The 23064-nt window shown below is 44.5% G+C and overlaps 1 protein-coding gene across 1 annotated transcript; it reads left to right on the top strand.

Annotated features, from left to right (window-relative positions):
* Positions 1-13282: 13282 nt before the first annotated feature.
* On the top strand, positions 13283-22187 carry LOC125466196 (keratin, type I cytoskeletal 19-like). Its single transcript, XM_048560399.2, has 8 exons — positions 13283-13801; positions 14320-14402; positions 15026-15182; positions 16631-16792; positions 17938-18063; positions 18148-18368; positions 19543-19577; positions 21962-22187. The coding sequence occupies exons 1-8, from the start codon at positions 13382-13384 to the stop codon at positions 22057-22059; spliced, it is 1302 nt and encodes a 433-aa protein (XP_048416356.1). The 5' UTR covers positions 13283-13381; the 3' UTR covers positions 22060-22187.
* Positions 22188-23064: the final 877 nt, after the last annotated feature.

The following is a 23064-nucleotide window of genomic DNA, read 5'->3' as shown; positions in this document are numbered from 1 at the left end:
GATAGTTCCCCCAGGGGTGCCCTGGTGTAAGTGGTAAGGAAATGGAGATTATGTCAAGAATGTAACCAACAGCTTTGTTTGCTATAATTTGTTCTCATCCAGATTGAAATGTTGGGTATAGTGGATACTTCTGGGCCACTGGTTAGTGGAGCAAACTGTACAAAACAGGAGCAGAAATAGGCCTTTGGCCCCTTGAGCCTACTTTGCCGTTCTGTAAGATTGTGGCAGACCCGTTTGTGTCTCTAATTCAACATTTCCGTCTACCTCCTTTGACTGCACTGCCTAAAAGAGTGAACCATCAACACTCACTGTGAGTGGGCAGTGGAGCAGAATTACACGGCCACAGAGTGAACTGAATAGTTGGAAAAATGTGTTGAAGTATTTCAGTCAAAAAAAATCGAATGAAAATTGAACTCTTCATTGTTAGTTTATGAAGCTTTTTCACCACATCTTTGCTGATTAACTCCTGGGTGTGCCTGGTTGTGAAATGAGGTCTGTACTGTTATGTTGGTGACTTTGGGAGCATTTTATAGGGCATTCTTGTAGTGCAGAGGTAGAGCCCCTACCCCCTAGACCATAAGACCCAGGTTCAAGTCCCACCTGCTCCAGAGGTATGCATTGACAACATCTTTGAATAAGTTGGTTACAAAAGTAGCTTTATTTTTTAAAAAGGAGCATGTTACTTTGATTGTGAGAGAAGTGGGATTTTGATGATAAGGACTAAATCAAGCTATCAAGGTGCGATAAAATGCCTGATTTCATATGGAACTTGATAAGTGGGGTCTTCAACAAACCACAGAAGGCAGGAGCTGCTGTTGTCAGACTCTGTCTGTGGATTCACATCACAGGGAAAATTTCAGCTGCTCCTAGCAGTTTGCACATTGTTTCTCCCCTCTCTTTGGAGAGGGTACATTTTCTGTACCCTCCAAAGCATCCACATCCTTCTGGCAGTGTAGTGACCAGAACTGTAACCAATATTCCAAATGAGACCTAACTAAAGTTCTGTAAAGCAGCAGTATAACTTGTCTATCCTTATACTCAATGCTCCTTCCAGTGAAGGCAAGCATGCCATAGGACCTTTTTACTATGTTATCCACCTGCACTGCCACCTTCAGTGATCTGGGGACCTGCATACCTAGGTCCCTCTGCACATCAATACTCCTAAGGGTTCTGCTATTCACTGTATAATTTCCACCTGTACTTGACCTTCCAAAATGCATCCCCTCACATTTGTCCAAATTAAACTCCATCTGCCATTTTTCTGCCCATGCCTCTAATTGACCTGTATCCTGTTGTAACCTCTGACAGTCCTCACTTTCTGCAACTCCACCAATCTTTGTATCGTTCACAAACTTACTAATTAGACCAAGTACGTTTTCCTACAAATCATTTATGTAAATCACGAACAGCAGAGGTCCGAGCACTGATCCCTGTGGAACACCACGAGTCACAGCTCTCCATTCCGAAAAGTATTCTTCCAGTGCTACCCTCTGTCTCCTATGACTAAACCAATTTTGCATCCATCTTGTCAGCTCACCCTGATACCATGTGGCATCATCTTTTGTACCAGTCTGCCAGGAGGGACCTTGTCAAAGGCTTTACTGAAGTCTACATAGACAACATCAACCATTTTTCCCTCAGATTAGTGTGGCACGACCTCCCCTGCAAAAAAACCATGCTGTTTGTCACTGACCAGTCCATTTATATCTAAATGTGAATAAATCTTGGCCCTGAGAATCTTCTGCAATAATTTCCCTAACACCAACGTGAGACTCGCAGGCCTGTGATTTCCTGGATTATCCCTGTTACCCTTTTAAAACAGTGAGACAACATTAGCTATTCTCCAGTCCTCTGGTACCTCTCCTGTGGCCAAAGTTGTCTGTAAATGATCCAGCAATTTGTTCTGTTGCCTCTGTCAATATTTTGGGTTAGATCCCTTTAGGACCCGGGCATTATCTAGCTTAATACGTTTTAAGATGCATAACCTTCTTCCTTTTCAATAACAACTTGGCTATAAATCCGACATTCCCTTCCCTGAGATTGTCCTCCACCAATTCCTTTTCATTGGTGAATACTGATACAAAATATTCATTTAAGACCTACCTACCTCTCTGGCCCCAAACATAGATTCCCTCCTTTGTCCTTGAGTCGGCCAACCCTTTCTCTGGCTACCCCCTTGCTTTTCCTCTTTGTGTAAAAAAGCCTTGGGATTCACCTTAATCCTGTTTGCTCACAACTTTTCATGACCCCTTTCAGCATTTCTAATTCCTTGTTTATGTTCTCTCCTACTTTCCTTATAAATTTCAAGGGCTTTGTCAGTTCTCATCCTCCTAGACCTTACATAGAACATAGAACATAGAACATTACAGCACAGTACAGGCCCTTTGGCCCTCGATGTTGTGCCGACCTGTCATACCGATCTCAAGCCCATCTAACCTACACTATTCCATGTACATCCATATGCTTGTCCAATGACAACTTAAATGTACCTAAAGTTGGCGAATCTACTACCGTTGCAGGCAAAGCGTTCTATTCCCTTACTACTCTCTGAGTAAAGAAACTACCTCTGACATCTGTCCTATATCTTTCACCCCTCAATTTAAAGCTATGCCCCCTCGTGCTCGCCGTCACCATCCGAGGAAAAAGGCTCTCCCTATCCACCCTATCTAACCCTCTGATTATTTTATATGTTTCAATTAAGTCACCTCTCAACCTTCTTCTCTTGAATGAAGACAGCCTCAAGTCCTTCAGCCTTTCCTCGTAAGACCTTCCCTCAATACCAGGCAACATCCTAGTAAATCTCCTCTGCACCCTTTCCAAAGCTTCCACATCCTTCTTATAATGCGGTGACCAGAACTGTACACAATACTCCAAGTGTGGCCGCACCAGAGTTTTGTACAGCTGCAGCATAACCTCTTGGTTCCGGAACTCAATCCCTCTATTAATAAAAGCTAAAACACTGTATGCCTTCTTAACAGCCCTGTCAACCTGGGTGGCAACTTTCAAGGATTGGTATACATGGACACCGAGATCTCTCTGCTCATCTACACTGCTAAGAATCTTACCATTAGCCCTGTACTTTGACTTCTGGTTACTCCTACCAAAGTGCATCAACTCACACTTGTCTGCATTAAACTCCATTTGCCACCTCTCAGCCCAGCTCTGCAGCCTATCTATGTCTCTCTGCAACCTACAGCATCCTTCGTCAATATCCACAACTCCACCGACCTTAGTGTCGTTTGCAAATTTACTAACCCATCCTTCTACGCCCTCATCCAGGTCATTTATAAAAATGACAAACAGCAGTGGACCCAGCACCGACCCTTACGGTACACCACTAGTAACTGCTCTCCAGGATGAACATTTCCCATCAACTACCACCCTCTGTCTTCTTTCAGCAAGCCAATTTCTGATCCAAACTGCTATGTCTCCCACAATTCCATTCCTCCGCAATTTGTACAATAGCCTATTGTGGGGAACCTTATCAAACGCCTTGCTGAAATCCATATACACCACATCAACCGGTTTACTCTCATCTACCTGTTTGGTCACCATCTCCTTTTTGACCAAGGTCATAACATCCCTGGTCTTCCAAGGCTGATGTAACTTGCCCATACCTACCCTTCATTCTTGCAGGAATGTGTGCTCCTGAACTCTTTATCAACTGCGGCTTGAAATACTCCCACATGTCCGATGTAGATTTACCCTCAAACAGCCACCTCCAATCTACACCTTCCAGTTCCTGCCTAATATTGTTGTGGTTTGCCTTCCCCCAATTTAACACCTTCACCTGAGGACAGGTATTATCCCTACCCATGAGTATCTTCAAACTCATGGTGTTATGGCACGACTGAAATGCTTCCCCACTGAAACTTTACTCGCCTGGGGAGGCTCATATCCCAAAACCAGGTCCAGTATAACTCCTTCCCTCGTTGTACTGATTACATTGTGTTAAGAAACCCTCCTGAATGGTCCTTACAAATTCTGCTCCATCCAAGCTCCTAGCACGTAGTGAGTCCCAGTCAATTCAGGGCTATTTCAAATCACCCACAACAACAACGCTGCTGCTTTTATATCTTTCTATAACCTGTCAGTAGATTCTGTCCTCCATCTTCCACTGGCTGTTGGGAAGCCTGTAGCAAACCCCCAGCAATGTGATTTCACCTTTCCTATTCCTGACTTGTACTCATTCTGCCTCACTGCACAAGCCCTCTGATGTATCCTTCCTCTGTATAGCTGTCAGATACTACTTTACCAGTGATGCAACTCATCCACCCCTTTTACATCCCTTTCGGAAACATCTAAATCCTAGGACATTCAGCTGCCAGTCCTGTCCGTCTTTCAGCCAAGTCTCTGTTATTGCAGTAATATCATAGTTCTAAGAATTAACCAAAGATCTAAGTTCATCTATCTTGCTGATTATACATCTCGCATTGAACCACATGCATTTCAGACCACCTCCCCTGCACTTTTCGGCAGCGTTCCCCTCCCTGTTCTTGTTCTTAGTCATGTTTGCCTTGGTTTCTACGTCACTCTCAATTTCTTCATTTACTGCAGTACTCCCCTAGTTCCCGTTCCCCTGCCACATGAGTTTAAACCCTCCCCAACCACTCCACCAAGTACACTCCCCAAGGATATCAGTCCTGGTCCTGCTCAGGTATATCCTGTTCAGTTTGAACAGCTCCCACCTCCCCCAGAATCAGTCCCAATGTCCCACGAATCCGAACCCCTCTCCCTTACACATTATCTTCAGTTGTGTGTTCATCCTAAAAGTCCTGCTGTTTCTACTCTGACCAGCTTGAGGCACTGGTAGTAATCTTGAGATAACCCCCTTTGAGGTCTTACATTTCAACTTTCTTCCTAGCTCTCTACATTCTGCTTTTAGGACCTCATCCCTTTTTTAACCTATGTCATTAGTACCAATGTGTCCTACATACTCCCCCTCCCCCTCCAGAATGTCCTGCAGCTGCTCTGAGACATCCAGGACCCTAGCACAGCAAGGCAGCACGCCATCCTGCACTGTCTCATTCGTGGCCACAGAAACACCTGTCTCCTCCCCTTACAACTGAATCCCCTAAACTATGAAGTGGAGGAGCCGGTGTAGGACTGTGGCTAGACAAAATCAGAAGTCACACGACACCAGGTTATAGTCAAACAGTTTTCCCCTTTTTCAGGTGAACTGTTCTTTAACAACAGGTTCCTCCATGGTCCGCTTCACACCCACGCCAACTACAAAGCCTACTCTCAGAATGTAAACAATTGATGTCTCAGCACCCCCTGGGTGTATTGAAGATGGAGAGAAACTCTTCAGACAGAGGTAAAAGAATGTCACTAAATGCCGCTTGTTGGAGATAGTCATTGCCCTGGCACACCACATTTCAGCCCAAACTGATGATTCCATGTTGTCCAGGTCCTGTTGGATTTGGGCATGGGCTGTTTCAGTGTCTGAGGAGTCACAAATGGTACTGAACATTGTGCAATCATCGGCGAACATCCCCATTTCTGACCTTATGATGGAGGGAAGGCCATTGATGAAGCAGCTGGAGATAGTTGGGCTGAGGACACTACCCTGAGAAAACCCTGCAAGATGCCCTGGAGCTGGGATGATTGACTTCCATCAACTACAACCATCTTCCTATGTGCCAGGTGTGACTCCAACCTGCAGAGAACTTGCCCTCTGAGTACCAGTGACTCCAGTTTAGTTTGGGGTCCCTGTGCCACACTTAGTTAAATCCTGCCTTGATGAAAAGGGTGGGTATATGTTTTAGGGACATGGAGTCAGGAGTAAGCTATAAGGTGATCTTGCTAATTTAGATGAAGACTGATCATCTCCTCAATGCTATGTTCCTGCATTACCTCCAGAACCTATCTATCTTAGACTTAAATGTACTCAATGACCCAGCCTCCACAGCCTTCTGTGGCAGTGAATTCCACAGATTCACCACTCTCTGGCTAAAGAAGTTTCTCCTTATCTCTGTTCTAAAAGGTATTCCCTGTCCCTCCACCTACCTTTGTATCATCAGCAAACTTAGCCAGAACGCCCTCAGTTTCTTCATCTCGATCGTTATTCTACAAAGTGTAAAGGCGTGGTCCCAGCACTGATCCTTGTGGAACATCGCTTATCACCAGCTGCCATCCTGAGAAAGACTGCTTTATCCCCACTTTCTGCTTTCTGCCAGATGCCAATCTTCTATCCATGCCAGGACCTTGCCTCTAACACCATGGGCCCTTATCTTACTCAGCAGCCTCCTGTGTGGCATCTTGTCAAAGGCCTTCTTGAAGTCCAGGAAGTTGGAGAAAAGTTTACCATGAAGAAACTATCCAGCTAATTCCAGTTAGGCATCCTTAGAAGAGACTTTGCAGTGGGGTTAAAATTGTATCAGAGATGATAGGAACTGCAGATGCTGGAGAATCCGCGATAACAAGGTGTGGAGCTGGATGAACACAGCAGGCCAAGCAGCATCTCAGGAGCAGGAAAGCTGACGTTTTGGGCCTAGACCCTTCATCAGAAATGGGTCCAGGCCCGAAACATCAGCTTTTCTGCTCTTAAGGTGCTGCTTGGCCTGCTGTGTTCATCCATCTCCACACTTTGTGGTCTCGGACTAAGACCATAAGACATAGGAGTGGAAGCAAGGCCATTCGGCCCATCAAGTCCACTCCGCCATTTAATCATGGCTGATGGGCATTTCAACTCCATTTACCCGCACTCTCCCCAGACCCCTTAATTCCTTGCAAGATCAAGAATTTATCAATCTCTGCCTTGAAGACATTTAGCATCCCGGCCTCCACTGCGCTCCTTGGCAATGAATTCCATAGGCCCACCACTCTCTGGCTGAAGAAATGTCTCCTCATTTCAGTTTTAAATTGACCCCCTCTAATTTTAAGGCTGTGCCCATGGGTTCTAGTCTCCCCGCCTAATGGAAACAGCTTCCCAGCGTCCACCCTTTCTAAGCCATGCATTATCTTGTAAGTTTCTATTAAATCTCCTCTCAACCTTCTAAACTCAAATGAATACAATCCCAGGATCCTCAGCTGTTCATCTTATGTTAGGCCTACCATTACAGGGATCTGGATATTGTGAGAGTGTAACAGAATGCTAATTTTCTCAGGAATGAGCAAATATGCACAATGCTGAGAAATAAGGGAGAATTTATGTTTGTTAAATCCTTAGGTTTGCCACCTTCAGTTATCTTTTCTCCAGCATCTGCAGTTCCCATTATCTCTATCCAGCTAATTCCTCCCATTTCTGGAAGAAAACTCCCTCCTTTAGTTCGGGGGAAACCTATTGGGTCTTTTGAAAGAATGATTGAATGAACAACATAGGATCTCATTTACTTAGCAATTCGAGCCTGTAAGACTACAGGGACAAATGCAAATGGTTACTGACGTGGGCACATCTGGACTCCCCGCGAAAGGAAAGATCTTGGGAAACTAGAAAGGGTTCAGAAAAGATTTACAAGGATGTTGCCAGTGTTGGAGGGTTTGAGCTATAGGGGGATGCCGAATAGGCCGGGGCTATTTTCCCTGCAGCATCAGAGGCTGAGGGGTGACCTTGCAAAAGTTTATATAAAAATCATAAGGGGTATGGATAGGGTAAATAGCCAAGATCTTTTCCTCAGGGTGAGGGAGTCCAAAACAAAAGGGACATAGGTTTAAAGTGAGAGGGGAAAATTTAAAAGGGACCTGAGGGGCAACTTTTTCACACAGAGGGTGTTGCGTGTATGGAATAAGCTGCCAGAGGAAGTGTAGAGGCTGTTACAATTCCAGCATTTAAAAGGCATCTGGATGGGTAAATGTATAGGAAGGGTTTAGAGAGATATGGGCTGAATGCTGGCAAATGCAATTAGATTTATCTGGTCAGCATGAATGAGTTAGACTGAAAGGTCTGTTTCTGTGCTGCACAGTTCCACAACTGTATGCACCAGAACATCTGAGCAACAAATTCCAGAACATTATTCTTCTATCCTTTTGTCTTCAAGAAAAACTCCTTGGTCAATGTGTTTTTTCTTCAGGGACCACAGTCTAAGGATATGGGATCGCCCATTTAGGACTGAGATGAGGAGAAATGTCTTCATCTAAAGAGTGATGATCCTGTGGAATTCTTTGCCACAGAATGCATTTGAGGCCAAAACATTGATTATTTTTCTTTAGGAGTTAGATATAGTTCTTAGAGCTAAATGTATTTGAAGAAAGCGGGGACAGGGCTCTGGGTTGGATGGTGAGGAGCCAACGCTCCTAAAGGGAGTGGCTAAGAAACCTCCTGCCTCTCAGGAGGAGAAATATGTCACTCGGAAAATGTAGGGATTTTGGCTGCTTGTCCTAACCAGAGCTGGGAATGTACCTAAACATTTTACATTTGTAAAATGGAACAGAATCTGGCACAGTCATCAACTATTGATGAACTCTCATTATGCTAAGTCTACAGATATGATGTAGAGTGCCTCTGGGCTTCAGAACAGAACGTGTGTAGACCTGCAATTGTCTGATGCTGAAACACATGACTGATTTCAAACCACGATGTATTGTGAACATTTCACTTAGGCATGTGGCTTTGATCAGAGCTAAAAAAAAAACCTGCCAGATATGGGGATGTTATCTGCAAACCAGATCACCCATTAATAATCTCTGCACCTACACCCTTCCATCCCTGGGTGTTGTCCCGTGACTCACCAAGTTCTGTGGTTTGTCCAACTGCCCTGGTGAGATTTTTATAGGAAACAAATTTAAAGCATGTACTATGACCTATTTTGATAAAACAGTGAAACAACATTTTTGAAGAAGGTAGAACCCAAAATTAATCCAGAGGAAACAATCAGTTCACAAGTAACTTGCAAAAGACAATTTTCCCATCGGTAGCATCTGCACTCAGATTCCTTTTAAACTGAAATCAGGAAGAGCAGAAAAATAAAACTTGCAACAGGTGCTTCTCATGATTCAAAAGAAATTTAATATTGTGTCACGTGAGGGAAATTTAAAGAGGATAACAAATTTGAAAGATAAAAATTTAATAAAAGCAAGACACAGTGGATGCTGGAAATCAGAAGTTAAAACAGAAAGCATTGGAGAAACTTAGCAGATCTGGCACTACCTGTAGAAAGAGAAACTAACATTGAAGCACGATAACCGTCATGCAGGTAAGTTTAAGGAGATGCTCAAAAGGAGGAAGGAGTAGTGAAGCAGTGAGGCGTAGGGACGGAATTCCAGAGCTTCAGAATGGAGAATGTATCTTGGCTGAAAAGTGACTCCCTCATCACTGTGTAAGGTCAATAGAGCAAATCAGTTGCGTCACTCCATGACCTTCTGGTTAAGAGGTGAGAACATTACCCATTGAATCACGGCTGAAAATATTCATCTGGTCATAAACCATTAGGAACTGGTGGTTGCCAGCTGATGGGGTCTGGGTCATACTTGGCCACAATGACCACAAGAACAAGATGCCAAGCCTTAACAGTCTAGCCCACATCGTATTAATAGAACTCACTTGGGCTTGGCCAGGTTGATCATTCCTGACACATCTGTCTCACTGGGCGATAAGAAACAGAAGCCTGAGACTATTAAGCGAGCTATTCTCTCTGGGTGCACCAGTAAGGATGCTGTTTGAAGCTGTTTACTGACCAGGGAGATTTAAGCACTGGTGGCCGAGGGTGGTAATGACTCCTGCTGCCAAATACGGTACAAGTGGACTAGGGGTGGGGCTGATTCTTTTGGCTTATGCTGGTGATGAGTCCTGTGTGCTCACTGAGCCGGCTGACCTGTGCAGGATGTACCAATGCCTACAAATACACTTTGTGGTGGTTCCACGAGGCTCCACTGGGGGAAATGTTCAGATTTCTGGTTGGTGAGTGTGGGATGGATTCCCTACTGGAGGGGGATCTCAGACCCTTCTCCTGGAGCAATGCCAGCAATAAAGCCTGACAAGCAAACTGGAGGCCATTCAAACAGAATCAGATAGGTTTAAAGGTGGAATCAGAGGCCATTCAGCCCATTGTGTCTGCACTGGCTCATTATAAACAGGCATCATTACAGAGTGCCAATTTCCTCTCTTCTCCCAGGAGCCATGTCCAAAGTCTCCACTCATCTCGGGCCATGGACTACTCTGCTCCATATAATATCCTACAGGGGTTTCATACTGGCTTTATAAACCATTTGCTGACAGAGAGAGGACATTATGGTCTATTCCAGAATTTACTAGCCACCCTCAATTGTCGGAAGGACAGTTAAGCCTATTGCAGTGCATGCTAAAGATCGCAGGTTTCCCTCCATAAAACACACTGGAGAACCAGATGGGTCTTTAGGACTGTTCACAGTGGTTATAAGTTCACCATCAGACTATGCTTTTCTTCCTGTTTTTTAATATTGAATTTATATTTCACTATGTGTCATGGTGGGAGTGGAGCCTGTTTCCCCAGAACATGAACCAAGGCCTTGCAGGGTCACCAGTCTAGTGACATTGCCACTATGCCAGAGGTCCTGATAGTCCTTCTCCTTCCCAACTGAGTTGCTCACAGACAAACTGATCGCTGCCATCTTGTGGTATGGCTGGTCACTTTGATCCCTCTCCTGGAATTTGTCACAAAGATACTGAGGATGCTCAGAGGGTCCTTTGGGAACAGGTAGTAACTTGTTCCTGAGGTTCTAACACTCCTGCTGAGGCAGGACAGTCAGTTACTGAAATGCCTCTGCATCCCTACAGGTCTTCCCATCTTAGACCCTGTGGTGGCACCCTTCCATCTTAGACCCTGTGGTGGCACCCTTCCATCTTAGACCCTGTGGTGGCACCTTCCCATCTTAGACCCTGTGGTGACACCTTCCCATCTTAGACTCTGTGGTGACACCTTCCCATCTTAGACCTTGTGGTGGCACCTCCCATCTTAGACCCTGTGGTGACACCTTCCCATCTTAGACTCTGTGGTGACACCTTCCCATCTTAGACTCTGTGGTGACACCTTCCCATCTTAGACCTTGTGGTGGCACCTTCCCATCTTAGACCCTGTGGTGGCACCTTCCCATCTTAGACCCTTGACATTGAGCCCTCTCCTTGATGTGAGCCCTGGCCAAATGTTTCTCCCGCCAGGTGCATGGTTCTCAATTAAGTCACACAGCTCCTGTTTGTACATCAATCTGATCTTTGCAACTCATTGTAGCAGTTGCCTGCCTTTTTCTGGGACCTGACCCAGGGTTTGGTCTTGGTTATCTCCACTGTCAGCAGTGACGATTGTTGTTAATGCTCAGGAATTAGCATCTCCCCAGTTCTCAATGTCTGGTGGAGGGCGAGGGTAAAGGATGGTGCTGGATTGTGGCAAAGTGAGCTAGATGATGCCACAGCTACATGCCAAGTGGGCATTTGTTAAGGCCCAGTTTGTGACAAAATCTGTCAAGAGCCTGAGACCAGAGGCATTCAACCTGAGAGCACCCACGGTGCCATGGTGATGTCAGTGGGTGGTGGGCTTCCATCTGGATTAACCCATACTTGGATGGAATTTGATGTTGGTCCCAGCTCTTGGGGAGCTGCTCCCCACAATTTGAACCATTTTGAGGGAAATACCTTGGTTCCCCTCCATTGAGTGTAGAGGGGTTTCCTGTACAAGCTGCCAATGCTCATCTTTCATTTCCTTACCTTCATCTGCCATCAACGCTCTGCCCAATATCCCGTCTCACTGGTCAGCACTGGTGGGGGTCCCAGTAGAAGGTCCCTCTGCAGAAGTCCTTCCCTTTTCACTGGAGACCCAGGGTAGGGAGGAAACTTGAAAATTTACTGTTTTGTGTGACTTAGCTTTGATCCCATCAACATCGTGGGGGTTATTATTGACCAGAAACTAAACTGGACTTGCCATATAAACACAGTGGCTCCAAGGGCAGGTCAGGAGCTAGGAATACTGCAGTGAGTAACTCACTTCCTGACTCTCCAAAGCCTGCCCACCATCTACAAAGTATATGTCAGGAGTGAGATGGAATGCTTCCCACTTGCCCTGGATGAATGCAACCCCAACAAAACTCAAGGAGCTCCACACTATCCAGGACAAAGCAGCCTGCTTAACTGACAAAACATCCACTCCCTCCACTAAGGCTCAGTAGCAGCAATGTGTACCTTCTTTAAGACGCACTGCAGAAATTCACCACAGATTCCTAGACACAACCTTCCAAACCCACAATCTCTACTCCGAGAGGAACAAGGACAACAGATACCCCCTGCAAATTCCCCTCCAAATCACTCACCATCCTGACTTGGAAATGTATTTCTGTTCCTTCACTGTCACTGGGTCCAAGCCCTGAAACTCCCTCACTAAGGGCAGTGTGGTTCTGCTGGCAGCACATGGACTGCAGAGGTTGCCGAGTATGGAAGCTCTGGTCTGTAAGGAAAGGTTGGATAAGCTGGGACGTTTTTCACCGGAGCGTAGCAAGTTGAGAAGAGACCTGAAAGAAATGTATAAAACAATGAGAGGTATAGAGTTAATGGTAGTTGCCCTTTCCCTAGAATGGGGGGGTTTCAAGACTAGGGGGGCACATTTTTAAGATGAGGGGAGACAGATTTGAAAAAGACATAGCAAGCAAATTTTTGACACAGAGGGTTGTTAATGTGTGGAATGAACTTTCTGATGAAGTGGTGGATGCTGGTACAATTACAACTTTTAAGAGGCCTTTGGATAGGAAAGGTTGGGACAAATATGGGCCTGGAGCAGGTGGATGGCACTAGTTCTGTTTGGGATTAGTTTGACATGGACTGGTTGGACTGAAGGATCTGTTTCCAAGCTGTATGACTCTATGATCTATGTCATAAGTCACACAACACCAGGTTATAGTCCAAAAGGCTAATTTGAAATCTTGAGCTTTCTGAGCACTGCTCCTTCATCAGGTGGAGTGAAAAAGGGGCAGTGCTCGAAAGGTCATGATTCCAAATTTACTTGTTGGACTATAACGTGGTGTTGTGTGATTTCTGACCTTGCCCAGCCCAGTCCAACACCAGCACCTCTACATCAGTGGTTCAAGAAGGCAGTTCACAATTACCTTCTCAACAGCAATTAGGGATGGGCAATAAATTCTGGTCTAGCCAGTGACACCCACATTCCAGAAATAAATTTAGAACTGGAGCAGAAACTTTTCATAAATCTTTCTTCCTCCTAAATGCGTGACTAGTATGACATGATTGGATGGATTTAGTAATTGGTATGTGGCTAGACCAGCACTCACAAGGTCTGCTGCCTTTGTTCCCCAGCTCAGGTTTGACAAACCTGACCGTTTGCATTCTGCTGTCCAAAGAGGTTTAGAGGACCGCCCATGGAGAATGGATAGATAAATGATTGAGGGTGTGCTACAGACAGACACACGGACACTTGCTCTGCTGCAGTTCTGTTCTGTGAGTTGAATCGAGTTGGAATCCCTGATGAGTTTCATTCAGGCCCGCAGGAGTGGCTCAGTGATTCTGAGCAGCTCCAGGCAAAGCAGAGCCAGTGTGTCCTCCTCCAGCAGGGGTCGTGCAGCCAGTGTGTACAGTGCCCCAACACGCAGCACCCGTATCTCCACCGCCTCCTCCAGCTATGGCACAGGAAGGGGTTCCTCTTTTGGAAGCTTCTACTCTGGGGGCTACAGCTCAGGGGCAATTGGGCCTTTCAGCATCAATGAGAAGCAGACAATGCAGAACCTGAATGACCGCCTGGCTGCGTACCTGGAGAAAGTGCGCAGTTTGGAGAAATCCAATAACCAGCTGGAATATCAGATCCGGGAGTTCTATGAGAAGAGGACACGGACAGAGAGCAAAGACCTGGGCAGCTACTGGAAAACCATTGCTGATCTGCGAGCACAGGTGGGTCTACTCTCCAAAGTCCAGGCCTGCCCACTCTCCATCCTTAATGCCTCTGAGTCCAGGGACAGCCTCTCCCTACTCCTTGTCAGAGTGTCCCCTCTGCACTAACTCTCGTCATCTCCTCACACAGGCACCAGTGGGCTGGTTGACCAGCTCGCTTTACTGCTTTGGCTTTCCTTACAGGGTCTTTCAACTTCAATAGTTTGTTCAGGCCCTGCAATAATCCACATCAGCACCAGATTAGGCCATTCAGCCTATCCACTGGATCCTGCATTCAATGATACATGCTGATAAAGAACCTCCTGTTTGCTGTCACTCCAGTAGGCCTGGCCCAGGCAGGGTCTCCAAAGGGAATGTCCTTAAAGGGTCCACAGCAGGGACCCAGCAAAATGGTGAAAGGGGATTTTGCCCTCATTCCTCAGCACTCCCACTCCGGCCTGTTCGATTGATATTCTACTTGGTTTTGAATCTCTTGCACACAGGAAGAAGTGAATTCCACTTTTCCTCATGTCTTTCAGATCAATGATGCTTCTTTGGCCAATGCCAGAATTCTTTTACAGATTGACAACGCGAAACTGGCTGCTGATGACTTTAAAACCAAGTGAGTCCTTTACTGTAATGTAGGTACTGTCATTAAAATGAGCAAAAACTGCCTGGAATGATAATCACTTGTATCGAGGCTCTGTCTCTGAATGGAGATGACTTGCTTTCATTGTGTTATGATGGGTTGGGAAGGGTCTCATCACAGACAGTGGGGCATTGGAGTATGGGCAGCTGCTGATTGAAGGGTCAGGGAAGTGGGTTATTTGGAGATTTGTGCACACTCTCCAACAGTTTGACCTCACCTCTGTGCATTCCTGATGAAATCTCTCAATGTGTTTGGTACCTTCCCCAATAGGCCTCCTCCATCTTGGCACCTCCTGCCCATCAGAGTACATTCCCTTTATCCCTCCCTCCACTTGCTTCCTAAGTAATGTTGGCAATATCATCCTGAACCTCATCAAACATTTCCTGGAAGCCCGTATAGACGTCACCTGCAGACATTCCCCTAACAGTCCACAACGTTAGTGGCCTTTCCAAAATATTCACTCAGACAGTCAGACATTTTTTGGAGCAGGAAATCACAGGAAATATTTTACAGTTGCCAGTGGGCTGCTGTCCCTTCAGGTTTGAGAACAGCTTTGATTAACTGGCAAATGTTCTTCCTTCACTTCTCTCTTGTAGATATGAGTCTGAGTTGGCAATCAGACGTGGAGTGGAGATGGACATTCAGGGCTTGCGTAAGGTATTGGATGAATTGACCCTTGCTAGGGCTGACCTGGAGTCACAGATTGAAGGAGTGAAGGAAGAGATGATTTACACCAAGAAAAACCACGAGGAGGTAAGCAGCAGAAAAAGAAGCCTAATGACAAAACAGAAGTTTTGTGCTCATTTTAATAGAATGTCAAACAATTGGCAATTGGGTTAAAGAATTCTGTTTGTGATGTGGGAAACTGTGATGAACCAATATTTATTTGCTCATGCCCAGTTTTCCTGGACATAGTGAGGGTCAACACAGCATGGGACTGGAAGCACATGTCAGCCAGGCCAAGTAAGGAGGCGCCTTGCCTAAAGCCACTCCATTGGGTCTTCAAAGTAATGTCTGGTCAATCATCCATCAGATTTATTCATTTTGATTTTGAAATTTAGCCTGGAGTCTAGGAAAATAATAAATGTTTCAGACAGGAGAAGACACATCTTTCCTACCCATTTGCAGTTTCCGTGACTTTTCACCCCAAGCATTGGCAGGAACCTGTATTCCCTGCTCAATATCCATTATGCTGTTTATTTGACTAACTTTCCAGCAATCTGTGCCAGAATGTCAACAACCTTTGGACTAAAACCTTCCTCATGTGTTTCTTGTCCTTCTTTAGTTGCATTACATTCATAAAGAAAATATATTTCTGTCTAACCTTCAGTACATGGCATCCAGTTTATCCAAACCTTCCATAACTTTAAACAATTGGAAAACACTCCCCTCGCAATCATCCCTTCTCAAGAGAGAAAGACCCCCGGATGGGGAATACTTACTTGTACACTATCCGACTATCCTGGGATCAGTTGTAGCCCTCTCAATAACTGAACTTCCTCTCTGTGCCCCTGGAATAACCAGTTTCTTCAGGAACAGGGAGATAAAAACCGCACACACAGCAGTTTGGATGTCGTCTCACCAAGAACATGGTTTTTATGTAGCCTCTTAGAATTTATATGTCATGCCCCTTGTTATTGGTCCCAGCATTCTTATTAGCTTTTCTGTCAGCCTGCAGAATTATCAGGATAGCTTTGAGGCTTGTTCATTACACCCAAGATTCTGTGTCCTGCTCCAACACCTCAGGTAGATTCCTTTGTCACAGACTAGTCAAACCAGTCTTCCTCCTGTCAAATCTTACAGCTGAACATGAAGTTACATCTGCCATATGCCCCTGGATCCTTGTTTGTTTGTATTGATGTTCAGCGTTTGCCATTGGTGCCAGTGAGGTATTATCGAGGTCTACTAATCTTGACCAATGGGCCGAAAGATTTAAAAAAAAATCTTTTATGGAATGTGGGTGTTGTTGGTAAAGGCCAACGTTTATTTCCCCATCCCTAACTGCCCCTGAACTGAATGGCATCCTAGGCCATTTCAAAAGGTGGTTAAGATTCATCCACATTGCTGTGGGCCTGTAGTCACAGGTAGGTCTAGTCTGGGTAAGGATGGTAGATTTCTTTCCCTGAAGAACATTAGTGAACATCAACTGTAGCCAACAGCTTTATCTTTATTTCTCTCTCTCTTTCTTTCATTCTGTGAAGGAGCTGAAGTCTCTCCGCCATCAAATTCGTGGCACTGTCACAGTGGATGTGGATTCTAATCCTGGGATCGACTTGACTAAAGTTCTGTCTGAAATGAGAGAAAAATATGAACAGATGGCAGCAAAAAATCAGAAGGATGCTGAGGCCTGGTACAAGGAGCAGGTAAATGAGAATAATGGGTGAGAGTAGTGCCTCACTGCAGAGAAGCAGCTGTGTAAATGAAAAGAGAGAACCCAACGAAACCCATAACAGACTTGTGTGAGAATGATACTGATTGACACTAAAGAGGCAAAGTGAGACAGAATTTGGTAACAGTTGCGTGAATATTTTGCAAAGAAAACTCAAAAGAATTTGTAGCATATTTAGAATCTTCCTAAGTGCTCTGTAACCCTATTACAACGCAGAATCTTTCATTTATCAAGAACTTTTAACATATTAAAATATAATAGGCTGCTTCAAAGGAACAATGACACAACACAATTTTAACATAGACCATACAAGGAGTATTAGAAATGACAGCAAAAGTCAGATCAAAGAGCCTGGTTTAAATATTCATCTTAAAGATTGAGGAAGAGCCAGATACTTACAGAAGGATTCAGGGTCTGGAGCTTCAGATCAGGGCATGGCTTCAATGGTGAGGCAAAGACATTCAGGTTCATTTCAGATCAGGCCATAACAGAATCTCAGAGGCAAGCACAAGTCACATCACTGTAATATTGGGCCAGTCTGTATCTGGAACCCTGCCCACGTGAAACATGTATGTATTTTTGATACATCTTCTTTATTAATGTTGCATTCTGCATTCTACATGATTATGCAGTTGTCAGAACCAATTACGTCCATGAAAAACCAGTTGCCATCTCAGGGTTCAGAAGCAGGAACAGTCAGGTGACATTTCAGAACTCTCTCTAGTGATAATAGCCTGAACTGTATCCATTAATTTGGCTCTGAATAGACAAATCCCAGATGTTGCTGTCATTACAGTTGAGCATTAAAGTACCATATGACATTTTGGTAAACTATTACCTTACAGCTCAACATTAAAGTGCAGTTTACTTACTGAACCTACAGAAAAGGAAATAAATAACAATGTACTAGAAACTTAACTCCAGGGGACCATAGTAAAGCCGTAAATCACCCTCAGTTTGTGGATTGATTCCATCTTCTTGTGGTTAGATTAGGTGGATTATAGGGGGATGGGTGGAGGTGGGATGTTCTGAGGGTCAGTGTGGACTTGTTGGGCCAAAGGGCCTGTTTCCACACTATAGGCATTCAATGATTCTAAAGCTTTTAACATTTTACAACAGTGCGCAAGCCTACAGCAGACAGTGGTCACTAACACTGAGATGTTACAAACGGAAAAGACACAGCTTACAGAACAAAGACGCAAACTACAGGGATTAGAGATTGAAGTTCAGACATTGCAGTCAGTGGTGAGTACAGACTCAGTTATTTTGGTTTGGAGTCCCTCAGCTGCTGGAGTGGTGAGGTAACTGAATGTCACCCTTTGAATGTAGAAAATGTCCCTGGAAGACAGTATACAGGAAGTAGAGGACCGTTACGCCCTGGAACTCCAAAGACTCCAGGGTATTCTGAATGACCTGGAAGCAGAGCTAATGAATATTCATACTGATGCACAACGAAAATCCCAGGAATACGCTCAGCTTCTGGATGACAAAAACAGACTGGAGATGGAGATTGCTACATATCGTCGCCTCCTTGAGGGAGAGGACGTTCGGTGAGTAAAGATCCAAATTCTCCATCTGTACCCAATATCCATTCACTGACAGTTACCCTTGCTCAGTCTCCCCCTTCCCCGAAGCTGAATAACCCCAGCTCAATGGAAACACATGCAGGGCTATTTGGGAAACAGGGCTAGAGCTGGTGCTGTGTGAATAAGGCATGTTTATTGGATGATGCCCTCACAGAATTTTTCGGAGAAATGCTGCTGGAGTGCCCAAGATAACAAAGTGTGGAGCTGGATGAACACAGCACCTTCGGTTTTATAAGGGTCTAGGCCCGAAACGTCAGCTTTTGTGCTCCTGAGGTGCTGCTTGGCCTGCTGTGTTCATCCAGCTTCACACTTTATTATCTTGGATTCTCCAGCATCTGCAGTTCCCATTATCTCTGCTGGAGTACTGTTGAATTCTTCACAAGGTAATCCAGGAAGGTTCCTGGTGCCTCTCAATCGTCCTTTTTTGAAGTGCAGCAGTAACTGAACGGCCAACATGAAAGCACAGTTTTAAGTTACTCACAAACTCCTCGGCAATGGTTAATTGAAGCATCAGGGGTTGCAGTTAACTCAGTTGACTGGCCAGCTGGTTTGTGATGTAGAGCAACATCAACAGCATGGGCTCAATTCCCACACCCACTAAAGTTACTAGGAGGAATTCTCCATGTCAACCTCTCCCCTTGTCTGAGGTGTGGTGACCCTCAAGCTAAACCACCACCAGTCATCTCTGTCTCTAGTGAGAGAACAGCCCTATGGTGACTTTACCTATGGCAGAAAAAGAACTGAAGCAATTGCCAACAAAATACTTCATGGCCACATCATCAGCGAGCAATTTAACCGTCAGCGGGACCCCTGATAGTTTCTGCCAAGTTTTTGTCTTTTGCTAGACACAGGCTGCATCAGCTTTGGTTACCTCAGAGATTGTTGTAACACCAGGGAGAACTACTCACATTTACTTCAACCCAACTCATGTCTGCAATGAGGGATCTAATTCTCCATCTTACCTTTATGTCTTAAAATGCATCTCCTTGTCTCTCCAACTAAATCCATCCCTTAAACACCACTTTTGATCAATGCACTTCTACTGCTGGTCACTAGCCTTTCACTCTGAGGGAATTTTAATGGTCTAATTGTACGATTTTGATACCTAATTGTTAATTATTTCTTTGTTTACCACCAGATACACCACAGATGTCAAGACAGAAAATGTCCATGGTAAGGAAATAAACCAGTCAGTTTTGTCAGGATTATGCGAGGTCTAAACCTCACAAGTGAGCCACACAAACAGAAAGTCTTTAAACTGGGCAAAAATTTTTCCACAGTGTGTTGGGAGGCTATTAACAGAACGATGTTTTAATCTGGAACTGATTACAGAGAGGGTCCTGTATGGTCTGTCACTGCATAAATTTCACTCATCCTAAACTCTGTGAAGTGCAATAGACTCAGGTGCCTCAAAGCTTTTCAGGGAATCTCAGCTTTGGCTAGCTTTATATCATGGCTTAGCTTCATTCAATATTATTAGGCAGTGTTTGAGTAGGTGATTAGATCAGAGAACACAAATCCTCATGATGATTGTGGGTTAAACTCCTTGTGGACCAGCCAGTTCAGGCTCTGATGCTAAAACTTTTGTGTAACACTCTGTGAGGAAGGACCATTCATTTGCCCAGTGTCGGATCACATGCACATACATCTTACGTGCTGACATTTACCTAAAAGCAAAGTGCTCAGAACGCTGGAAGTCTGAAATAAACACAGAGAGTGCTGGAAAATCTCAGCAGGTTTGGTAGTGTTTCTGGAGAAAGAGACAGAGTTAATGTTTTGAGTCTGATACGACTCTTCTTCAGAACAAAGCTCCAGACTCCTTTCACTCACCAAATAAAGCTAATTTGACAAAACTGAGAGCAGAGTTGACAGACGTTGTTTACTGTTGATTATTTAAAGCAATTCCAATTATTGCATCACACTGGGGATTCCATCAGACCATAAAATGTAGGAATAGAAGTAGGCCATTTGGCCCATCGAATCTGCTCTGTCATTCAATGAGATCATGGCCAATCTGATAATCCTCAGCTCTGCTTCCCTGCCATTTCACAACAACCTTGATTCCCTTACATATTAAAAATCAGTTTATCTCAGCCTCAACAACCCTCTGTGGTAATCAATTCCACACATTCACTACCCTCAGAGAGAAGAAATGCTGCCTCTTCTCTGTCTTAAATTGGAAAACCCTCATTCTGAGATGAAGCCCTCTGGTCACACACTGTCCCCTTTCAAGTCCCCCTAAGAGTATTGTATGTTTCAATAAAGTCACATCTCATTCTTCAAAACTGCAGTGAATACAAGCTCAACCTACTCAGCCTGTTCTCATAATGCAATCCATCCATACCCAGGGACAGCCAAGTAACCATGCTCTGGATTGCCTCCAACACAGTTATAGCTTTCCTTAGATAAGGGGCTCAAAACTGCTCACAGTATTCCAACCTGTATCATTGTAGCATTACCTATTTTTCAAATCTATTCTCTTTGAAATAGAGGCCAACATTCCATTTGCCTCTCCTATCACCTGATGAAGTTGGATGTCGGCTTTGTGACTTATAAATGAGGACTCAGAAAACCCTCAGTGCTGTAGTTTTCTGCAGTGTTCCAGATGTCCTGTGTATGCCTCACTGATGCATTGTATTTAGATAACACACCACAGTAACCAGGGACGTGGCCTGTGCTCATGGCTGGACTGTGATCAGCTAAAGCAAAGTGGTCAATTCAACTGAGCAAGCGTGGGGAGAAGTCAGACAGTGAGTGAGCCTGATCTCACTGAGTACTTCTCTTGACCCTGGGTCAAATCCCACTCTAGAAATGTGAGTGGTTGGCTCATCCATAGTGCAGTGCTCAGAGAGTGCTGCACTGACAGAAGTGCCTGCTTTCGGGAGGCTTGATCTTGCCTGTCTAAAGTGGACTTAAAAGATTCGTTGGAACAATTGTGAAGAAATGCTAGAGACATTGCTGGAAAGAGAGACAAGTTGCCACAGCTTATTGTTTTACATTCATCAGGACCAATGCAAGAATGCCAAATTTCAAACAATTTAATCTGCAGGAGAAGAGAAGTGCAAAGCGGTGACAAGTTGATTCTGACCAAAAATTTCAACAGAATGTCTCCCTTTTCAGAAATATTCAAGTTTTATACAACTGAGAGCTGAGAGTTCTGCCAACGTGTCTTAGTCAAACTTAACCCTCAGCCAATATTAAAAGCAGATTATTTATCACATTACTGCTCCCGGCGCACAAATGATGTGCCAGGTTTCCCATATTCCAATAGTCAGTATGCCCCAAACATGCAACACTTGCTGACCTGTCTGCAGACACCATCCCTCCATGTGTGGCTGTGGGTTATGTCCAGCGTTGGCTGTTTAATCACAACAGCTCTCACAATTCCAGAGTGGACATGTCCACCTCGTTCTTGAGGGATGATGCCAGAAGAAGATCAGCTATTGGACCGAGAAGGGTACTCTCTCTCAGAATTGTTCTCGTACAACATGACTGGTATAAATGCAACTGCTTTCTGCTGATTTATTTTGAATTTTTTTATCATTTATTTCCTACAGATCCAACTGTGGTGACAACAACGAAGGTCGTGACTATTACTGAAACAATCGTTGATGGACAGGTTGTTGAATCACGTGAAGAAGTTAATGTGAATTAACCAAGGTGCTCTTGGCTAACATTGCTCTCAAAAATCCTCTTAAGTTCATAAAATCCATTAGCCATTCTGTAACATGTTGCTCTTTGGATTTTTTTTTCTGGTCTGTAATAAAATAATTCAGAGCACCACATCATGATGTCATCTGCTCTGTTGGCTTTGCCTTTAATTTCTTAGGACTCAGCGTTCAAAGCACTACGAAATGGCTTTGTTACTCCATCCATTCACACAGCACTGAGGAAATTAAGGAAGACAAGAAAGAAGAGAGTTGAGTTATTAATTGCAGATGTTGACAAATCTAGGATTATTGAAAAATCAATTCACACAGAGTTTCAGACATGTACAGCACAGAGACAGATCCTTTGGCCCAACTCATCCATGCTGATTAATTGACTAGAATTGCACCCAATTTCCAAAAGTGGCCTAACCAATGTCCTATACAGCTGCACCATGACCTCCCAACTCCTATACTCAAGGCACTGACCAATAAAGGAAAGTGTACCAAATGCCTTCTTCAATATCCTGTCTACATGAGTCTCCACTTTTAAGGAACTATGAGCCTGCACCCCAAAGTCTCTTTGTTCAGCCAGGACCTTACCATTGAGTGTATACTTCCTGCTGTAATTTGCTTTACCAAAATGCAGCACCTCATATTTACTAAAATTAAACTCCTGGCCCATTTGATCAACATCGCATTGTACTCTGAGGTCAGCTTTTTTGCTGTCCACTACACCTCCAATTTTGGTGTCACCTGCAAACTTACTAACCATACCTCCTATATTCACCCAAACCATTTATGTTAGTGACAAAAAGCAGTGGACCCAGCACCGATCCTTATGGCACACCACTAGACACTGGCCTCCAGTCTGAAAAGCAACTGCTCATCACTACCCACTGACTCCTGTCTTCAAACCAGTTTTGTATCCAAATGGTTCCTTCCCCCCTGTATTCCATGTGATCTAACCTTGCTAACCGGTCTCCCATGTGGAACCTTGTCAAATGCCTTAT

Source organism: Stegostoma tigrinum, chromosome 31, assembly GCF_030684315.1.
Source record: "Stegostoma tigrinum isolate sSteTig4 chromosome 31, sSteTig4.hap1, whole genome shotgun sequence".
Classification (NCBI taxonomy): domain Eukaryota; kingdom Metazoa; phylum Chordata; class Chondrichthyes; order Orectolobiformes; family Stegostomatidae; genus Stegostoma; species Stegostoma tigrinum.
This window is presented reverse-complemented; position numbering and strand designations above follow the sequence as displayed.